Source organism: Cucurbita maxima, unplaced genomic scaffold, assembly GCF_002738345.1.
Source record: "Cucurbita maxima cultivar Rimu unplaced genomic scaffold, Cmax_1.0 Cma_Scf00012, whole genome shotgun sequence".
Taxonomy (NCBI): domain Eukaryota; kingdom Viridiplantae; phylum Streptophyta; class Magnoliopsida; order Cucurbitales; family Cucurbitaceae; genus Cucurbita; species Cucurbita maxima.
The window spans coordinates 3,754,938-3,763,677 of NW_019272028.1; the positions used below are offsets into that span (position 1 = coordinate 3,754,938).

Sequence of the window (8,740 nt, forward strand, 5' to 3'; positions counted from 1 at the left end):
GGGGGGGGGGGGGGGGGGGGGGGGGGGGGGGGGGGGGGGGGGGGGGGGGGGGGGGGGGGGGCGGAGTCTTGATTGCGGTGCCGAAGCATGCACCAAAATGGGGCGCACTCTGGGCCACCCCCCGCACATGGCCTTCCTAATACGGTGTCGTTTTCTCCCCCCTTTGCCTATGTTATTTACAAACTCGTCGTCTAATCCAGTGCTGATTTAAGAATAAATGCTAACCGGTTATGGTGGGTCTACGTCCAAGCAAATATTTTCCTTTTTGGATTTTTTCCCCAATGCTTTAACACCGGTTTGTTAAGGGAATGTTTTGTTCTCCAACATGTCTATAAGGGAATGTTTCTACACCCTTATAAATGATGGTTTGTTCTCCTCTCCAACCAATATGGGACATCACAATCCACTCATTCGGGTTATAAATGGTGGTTTATTCTCCTCCCCAATCAATGTGGGACATCACAATCCACCCCCTTCGGGGCCAACGTCCTCGCTGACACTCTTTCCTTCCTCCAATAGATTGCGATGTCCCACATTGGTTGGGGAGGAGAACAAACTCTTCCCCTAGCAAACGCGTTTCAAGGTCTTGAGGGCCGAAAAGGAAAACCCAAAGAGAACTCGGACAAACCCAAAGAGAACAATATTTGCTAGCGGTGGATCTAAGCCGTTACAGTATATATGTCGATCCCATATAATATAAATCATTGACGTAATAATTAATAATGAAATAATTGTCGAAAATCTAATGATTTTCTAAATGCAAATAATGTTTGTTTTCTTAAATCTTTTGATCTCAAATTTATAATAAAAATAAAGTTTTACTTTTACTTTGAGAAGCATCTTTACATTTTTTTTTCTCATTGGATAACCACTTTATATTTTCAAAAAGCTCCTGTGGTTACCTTTGTTTTCAGTCATTCTTTGCTGTCGAATAAGAGTATAATTTGACCAAACTGAAACAATTTTGAAAAATAAACTCAAAAATTGAATTCTATCGACTTTGGTCCGATTCAAGTTACTCAAATGGGTAAAGATGAGTTTGGCCAGTGGGTTTAAGTGGGCAATAGAAAATGTATAATTGTGTTTAGAAGGCCATCAAAATGATCTACTTTTTGATTCATCAAACATTGCATTTACACACATTGCCAAGCGGAAGAATGGGAAACCAAAAATTTATTGATTGCACACAACAATAGCCAATTGCCCCAACTCTCTAATGAGTTTCAGGAACAAGATAGAGCTTTTGGCATTCATCAATCATATGAACATCATGAATTTTACCTCCATCTTCTGATAATATACAACATTTGTCTGAAATTTGTAGCTGATCTGATGCTACTTCGATCAGCTCTTCCATAGTGAGTGGAACCCATAGCACTATTCCAGGTCTCTTGTTTTCTTCACGATTCCACGGGTGGAAGGGGAACACTGTACACTTCTTTGTGTGTTTTTTTACTGTAAAAATAACAAATGTTCATTGAAAACAATCCTTCTCTTTCCTCTCCGAATCAATCAAAATTAGAATTGGACCATGTGTTTAAGCTATGTGAAATCATATTCAACAGGTTGAGGATGGTTAGGAGAGGAGTCTCGCATCTACTAATTAAGAGGTTGATCATGAGTTTATAAGTAAGAAATACATTTCCATTGATATGAGGCCTTTTGGGAAAACCAAAAGCAAAACCACGAGAGCTTATGCTCAAAGTGGACAATATCATTTACCATTGTGGAGGTTCGTGATTAGGTATTAGAGTCACGCCCTTAACTAAGTCATATCAATAGAATCTTCAAATGTCAAACATAGAAGTTGTGAGCCTCGAAAGTGTAGTCAAAAGTGACTCAAGTGTCGAACAAAGGGTGTATTTTGTTTGAGAACTCCAGAGAAAAGGAGTTGAGTCTCGAATAAGAGAAGACTGTTCGAGGACTCCATAGACCTCATAGTAGACTCTATGGCGTACTTTGTTCGAGGGGAAGATTGTTGAGAATTGTTGGGAGAGGAGTACCACATCGGCTAATTAAGGGGTTGATCATAAGTTTATAGGAATACATCTCCATTGGTATGAGGTTTTTTTGAGAAAACCAAAAGCAAAACCATGAGAGGTTATGTTCAAAATAGACAATATCATACCATTGTGGAGGTATGTGATTCCTAACCCAACATCATACCATAAATGGAAGAGTTTACTTTTTTCACTCAGCTGGTCCAATCTCATGCTTCTTGGGCATGGTTTACCTTATGCTAATATTTTTACATATTGATTTCTTGAGAAATTGTAAAATGAAGATGAATTTGCTTATGATGCAGAATACTGATGAAATCTAGATAGAGAAGAGAACAGGTCGGATTAATACCTGGGAATTCTCGAGAGGAATAAGGGGTTTCTGACAACTGAGTAGCTTCTGCCTCTTCCAAGAGCTTGAGCAAGTTCTTGTTTCCACAAATCCGGCCTTCATCAAGCGGGGTGTTTCCCCATCTACAGTACAGAAATGATCACACTGACGATGAAATTGTTGATACAATATGGAAACAAAATGAACCAAATGCTTTTCCATAAGCTTATAAAATATATGAATACCTGTCCTTTGAGAAAACACTAGCCCCTGATTCTAAAAGCAACTTTGCCATCAAATGCAGCCCTTCTGAAGCAGCTATATGTAATGGTGTTCGAAAATCGTAGTCTTTTGAGTTGGGGTCAATGCCATAGCACAATAATCTCTTGAGAAGATCTGAATCGCCCCTTGAAACTGCTGTACAGAGGAAGCTACCAGCATTTTCAACCTTCAATGAAGCTCCTTGTTTAGAAAGCAAAACAGCAACTTGATCATTTCCGTTCTTGATGGCTTCCATTAATGGAGTATTTCCAAAGTTATCTGAGAAAATGTCACAACACAACATCAACAAGGTAAAAGAGATGTAGAAACCTCAAAAACTTGTACTCTGCTGTATAATTAACCTTTAAGGTCAATGTTTACTCCTTCCTGTATTAGGAAACCAACTATATCCTCGAATCCTCTGGATGCTGCAAGATGCTGTGGAAAAACAACCAATTGTTTAGCCAAAGTAATTCAATATCATATAATAAAAGGTCTAGGAGGCAGCTCCATACCAATGGCGATCTTCCATCATAATCTGTCTTGTTTGGATCAGCTCCAGCTCGAAGGAGACCTTTTAATTGGTATAGATCTCCATGATATGCTGCACTGTTCACCTTGAGAGCAAGTTCAGCTTCTTGTTTTCCAATATGAAATGAGATATCAGATTCCAATTGCTTAACTCGAAGGTTTGATTCCTTTCCCTACAAGTATGGAATACTTAGCTGTGTTACAGATGCGTTCTAACTGAAGTTCTTGAAGTTAATATATTAGTGAAATGTGTTACCTCTAGAAGGTTGTTCAAGATTTTCCTCCCGTCGTAAAAGTATATGTCAAGGATATTTGTAAAGGACTGCTTATCAAGGCGCAAGAGCCTACACAATTCACACACTCGAACTGTATAAGGTTGAGGAATATTGCAAAGAATTGAAATCTCTCCAAAAGAGCTGTTGGGTTGCAGTAAAGATATGGTCTCTTCTGAACCATCTTGTCCAATGCCCAATTCCTCCTGCAGAAATATGGTTATTTCATTCAGGCATATCGAGAGCCAAAACTTCATAAAGAATACACAAATTCTGGAAAATTTTGGTATCGGCAACATAAATCTTGGAAATAGATAACATGAGATCTCACATCGGTTAGGGAGAAGAATGAAGCATTTTTTTATAACGGTGTGGAAACCTCTCCATAGCAGACGCATTAAAAACCTTGAGGGGAAGCTCGAAAGGGAAAGCCCAAATTGGACAATATCTGCTAGTAGTAGACTTAGGCCATTACAAATTGTATAAGAGCCAGATATTGGGCAATGTGCCAGTGAGGAGGATGAGCCCTGAAGGAGGATGGACACAAGGTGGTGTGCCAGCAAGAACGTTGGGCCCTGAAGGGAGATAGATTGGAGGAGTCCCACATCGATTGGAGAAGGGAACGAGTGCTAGCAAAGATGCTCGTCCCCAAAGGAGGTGTCAGTTGGAGAGGAGAACATAGCATTCTTTATAAGCATATGGAAATGTCTCCCTAGCAAACGTGTTTTAAAAACCTTGAAGGAAAGCCCAAAAAGGATAATATCTACTAGCGGTGGGCTTTGACCGTTCAGATAATATCATAACTGGACTCATTTTGAGTTTGGGGTGGGTGCAGAATTTTTAAAGAAAAAAGACAAGTGGGTTCATACCAGCGCACCATGACAGACAAAATAAAGTTGATCTACCACATTTCCTTGCTCCATTATCACCTCTCCAGGGAGAAAAAACTCTTCATGGAGTTTAATAACCTACAAGCGAACCAAAGAAATAACATGAATATTTTTAACAATTTCTTGAAAGAATTGATCATCAGCAACAAACTAGCAAATAACATGCTTACTATTTGATTGATGAATTCTGGAGAACACCCTCTAAAGAGAGAAACATTCTGAACATAAGGCAAGTATAATGTTTGGGAAATCTGCACGAAGTGAAATACCGTCATGCTAGCAATCGGAGCACATTTATGCAATGAAGAAAAAATAGAAAGCCAACCCCGATATGCATATTACGTTTAAACTAAATTATGTACCTTGGCACGGATTGATATTGGGATTTCCTGTAGAACAGTAGCCTCAGTGTAACTACTTTCATACTGTAAACGTAAGTGACCTTTAATCTGATCACGGATTTCCCTGCTAAGTCTATTCCTGTTCATGTATTTCATTACATCTGTCATTTTATCTCTGAATTTCACCGTCTTGGATCCTTTTACAATCAATGCAGTCATGTTACCAATCAAGTAAGCACCGAGAACCATGTCAAATGACACATAAATCATTATGAATATCATTTCCCTCAAGTTGACTGCATGTATATCTCCGTAACCTGTTCGCACACAAATAATAAAAAGAAAAGTTCAATGTGGAGAATTTCACTTCCAAATTAAAGCAAATAACCAACAAAACAGGAAACTATAATCATTTCAGATAAACAGAATATGCATCAACAATTTTTGAGATAACAGGAAAACTATATAATCATTTAAGATGTGTAGAAGGTACTTACCAACAGTAGCCATGGTGACAATAGCAAAATATAAAGAGGTGGTGTAGCGTTTCCATAAATCAATATCTCTGAAATGTGAGTAACTGTAGTCTCCCAATTTCAAGCTTCCAATCCATGTGTACCCTTCTTGAGAAGCAGGAAGGGTAGTTGCCAAATAGTAAAAGATGCAAGCCGCAGTATGTGTGCAGTAAAGTTCAACAACAAGGAGCTTGAAAATTCTAGCAAACATATAATTAATACGTATATCCTTCTCCAACGTCTGAAAAAAATCTGTGACTTTTCGCACTCGGAATAGCCTAATCCATAGGAGATATCTCACCTCCTCTCTCTTCCCACAAGCCTGTTCAAACAGATGTATAAAAATGTTAAAAACAAGAATGACTCATAAAAGAATCTTAAAATCAATGAAAATAAGATTCCAATGACAAAATAAAGGAATGCTTGCATAGAGTGCCACCTTATAAATGATATCCCAGGGCATACAGCTAAGCAAATCAGTGACAAAAGTGGATTTCAAGTACCTATTTGAGCAGTCAAACAGTGAGTATTAATCCAGAAGAGATCATAATACAGACCCAAGAACAGTGAGCTAATGGAAATGAAAAAGGAAGAAATGGGAAGTAAAGGAAACTGACTTGAGGGCTATTGGAGTGCGCTTATAGACCATTCGGTATGTCTGGCTGTCTCTGTAGGCAACGAAGAACTGGAAAACAATGTCAAGGAGGAAAGCAAGCTGCCCAACAATGTCGAGTATAAATAGATTCTCTGGTAATCCCCTGAAGAATCCAAATTCCATGGGTGTGAAGAAGGAGGAATAGATTGCCCATATCAGTATGAACTTCGTCCACGCCCTATACCATCTGCATTTAATTTGCACACCATGTCACTAAACACTTCACCATTTTTTGGGTTTAAAAAATAAATAAATTTACAACAATTATTTTTCATATTTAAATTGTCTAGGAAATAGATCTTTCAATATCATATTTAAATTTAGTTTCTACATCAATAATAAGATACAATTTATGAAAGTCAAATTCCAAAACAGTATTTTAAATAAATAAATAAAAAGTTTGTTTGATTACTCTTAAGAACATCCACGTGTTCTTCAAATGGGATGAAATCCAGAAGGCTCCACCCACCCATGTTCTTCCTTTTAAGTTTCAAAACCAAAATTTGTATGTTCTTCCACTACACGTCTACCAATTAAAAAGCTATCTAAATGCGACAATTTCCATTTATCTTATATCAAAAAGCCCACAAAAGTTGACCTATTCATAATGAACTGTTTACTCAATTTTCCTAAACGAAATCTTAATTTCCCCCAAAAAGGAAAAAAAGCCACAAAAAAAAACTCAAAAGATACCCATGAATAAAATCCCCAAAATCTAATAAAGAGGGGAAAAAGGCAAAAAGTACATTAAGAAGAACAAAATGGGAACAAATAACGAAATATTCAAAATCAGCTGAAAAATTATTCTTTAATTAATTAAAATTAAAAAGTAAAAAATCCCAGGTCAGATCTCCAAGACACCCACAAATAAGGTAATAGAGTAACTATTTCAGATCTAAGATGGTTATATTAGCATAGAATGGTATAATAAAATAACCGCATACGGCAAGATAAATATGATTCAAAAGAAAACCCAAAAATTACTCCTAAAATCTGGTGCAGTGCTTATACATGTGAGGTGTGAGGAAAGTGACAACACAACCATATACTAATTTAATGTGACCGTATTGATTTAAAATCTCAAAATATATTTCTTCATTAAAATCTATCATTGGTCTTTTCCCGTCCGATCACACAAATAAATTTGATCGTTTTTACTGCTTCCACCACTATGTGTGTGAAAACTAATTACCACCATAAAAATTGTCTGCCAGATCATTTTAATCTCATCTAATCGTTACTCCATAGAACGCCTCTCTTTCAGTTTCCGCCTACTGGAAAATGGAAATATAATAGGTCTTTTTTTTTTCTTTCTAAAAATTATATATATCTTTATTTTTTTAAAATATGTACAGAAAGTATTTTTCTTTTAATTTTATATTTAATAGGTTATTAAAGCAATCTTGTGTTAATTAGTGAAATTAAAAAAAAAAAAAAAATAGCTACTAGTATTATAGAATTAAAATCTGTTTAATACTCTTTATTTTTTAAATAAATATTGAATATGTTGAAAATTTGTCTAGAAATTAAATAAATATTTTTAAAGTTTAATCTAATTGGAAAGTTTTAAAAACTTATTTTTCAAATTTAAAAACCTATTAATCATATATTTGTAAGTTAATCAGCTGTACAAAATATAAATAATTAAAATAACTTAGAAAACAAATTAATTCGCATTGAAACCAGAAGCGGTTTTCCGACGATGGCGATTTCTGGTATACGGAGATTCATGGAGGGGAGAGTTGCATTCAGGCAAAATCGCAGCGTTTAACAGAACTTAAAATCAGTTATCAAAATTTGCGGTTCGAGAAAAGCGGACGTACCTGCTGTCAGGGAGAATAACGAGGCATTTAATGCCATTGATGAGATTTTCGCGGCTAAATCGTCTGCGAGTCGGCTCAAGTCTCAACTGTTTCTGAATCAGATTAAATCGACTCCCTCGCGACGATGAAATCCGATCACGAACGCTCTCCACCTGATACTCCTCCTCATTGGAATCCGCCCGGCGGATTCCGTTCTCCTCTCTTCCGCCGCTTCCGGTCATTATCGTCTCAGCCTCCTCAACACATAGAAAATCGCCGATTCACTTGACCGGAATCGCAGCTCGTTGCTCTCCCTGCATCATTTGCTCGAACAGGTGAAACGTTGAAGATCTAAATCTAGAATAAAATGGAAAGGAAGAAACGGCGAAATTAATCGCTGAACTTGAATGTTCAGCTAGAAGGTTCGTGAATGATGTTGAGATGTTCATGGATTATGAAACGAAAATAGAGATGAAGTTGAAGGAAGCAAACCGTGCAGATTCGATCGCTTTAAAGCTTTAGAGCTTTAAATTGTCTGTACAGATGGAATCACGAGGAAAACGAGGAGAAATCTTTTGGAAAAATGGAGAGACGCTGTTCAGATTTTCACGGAGATCTTTTCGTTTGTAGCGGGAAAGAAAAAATGCAGAAATTAAGAGAGGAAAGTGGATAAAATGAAGAACAAAGAGATTATCATTATTTTATTTTATTTTTTTTGTTTGAGATATTCGTAACGAAGTGATCGACATCTTGGCGACCACTGGGGCTAGGAATTTATAGCTATGATTAGGGTACATTTTTTCCTATTATTATAATCGCCAATCCATTCTCATTATATTTTGCTATTTATTTTTTAAAAAAAATACATATTAGCTTTTATTCTCTATAATAATGATTTATAATTTCTAGAAAAATAAATATTTTAATCTTTTTGTTAATGGATGTATTAGTAATTATTTGTTGATATCAAATAATAAAAATTATATTAATATTTGTTACTTGATTCAATTTAATTTTTAATAGTTATTTATTTGTTAATATTAAATAAAGAGTTAAAAAATATAACAATAAAAAGAATTCAAAATTCGTTAATGCTACATTCTTCCTATTATTGGCGGTACCTTATGTGGTATACGAAGTGT

At 36.2% G+C, this 8,740-nt stretch overlaps 1 protein-coding gene across 1 annotated transcript; it reads right to left on the reverse strand.

Moving 5' to 3' along the window:
* Nucleotides 1-1,078: 1,078 nt before the first annotated feature.
* Nucleotides 1,079-8,331, reverse strand: LOC111486914 (potassium channel SKOR-like). Its single transcript, XM_023134081.1, has 14 exons — nt 8,091-8,331; nt 7,620-7,912; nt 5,759-5,983; nt 5,581-5,644; nt 5,124-5,463; nt 4,648-4,943; nt 4,456-4,536; nt 4,265-4,363; nt 3,380-3,601; nt 3,108-3,296; nt 2,955-3,030; nt 2,577-2,871; nt 2,353-2,474; nt 1,079-1,455 (listed from the first exon to the last, which is right to left on the reverse strand). The coding sequence occupies exons 2-14, from the start codon at nt 7,838-7,840 to the stop codon at nt 1,214-1,216; spliced, it is 2,472 nt and encodes an 823-aa protein (XP_022989849.1). The 5' UTR covers nt 7,841-7,912; nt 8,091-8,331; the 3' UTR covers nt 1,079-1,213.
* Nucleotides 8,332-8,740: the final 409 nt, after the last annotated feature.

What these genes read in the sequence shown, in the direction of transcription:
- LOC111486914 (XM_023134081.1), bottom strand. Translation starts at nt 7,840, where the DNA reads ATGACCGGAAGCGGCGGAAGAGAGGAGAACGGAATCCGCCGGGCGGAT. An exon ending in CCTGGGATATCATTTATAAG is followed by an intron (nt 5,464 to 5,580) that starts GTGGCACTCTAT and finishes CTGTTTGAACAG; the next exon opens with GCTTGTGGGAAGAGAGAGGA. An exon ending in AGTGTTTTCTCAAAGGACAG is followed by an intron (nt 2,475 to 2,576) that starts GTATTCATATAT and finishes TCTGTACTGTAG; the next exon opens with ATGGGGAAACACCCCGCTTG.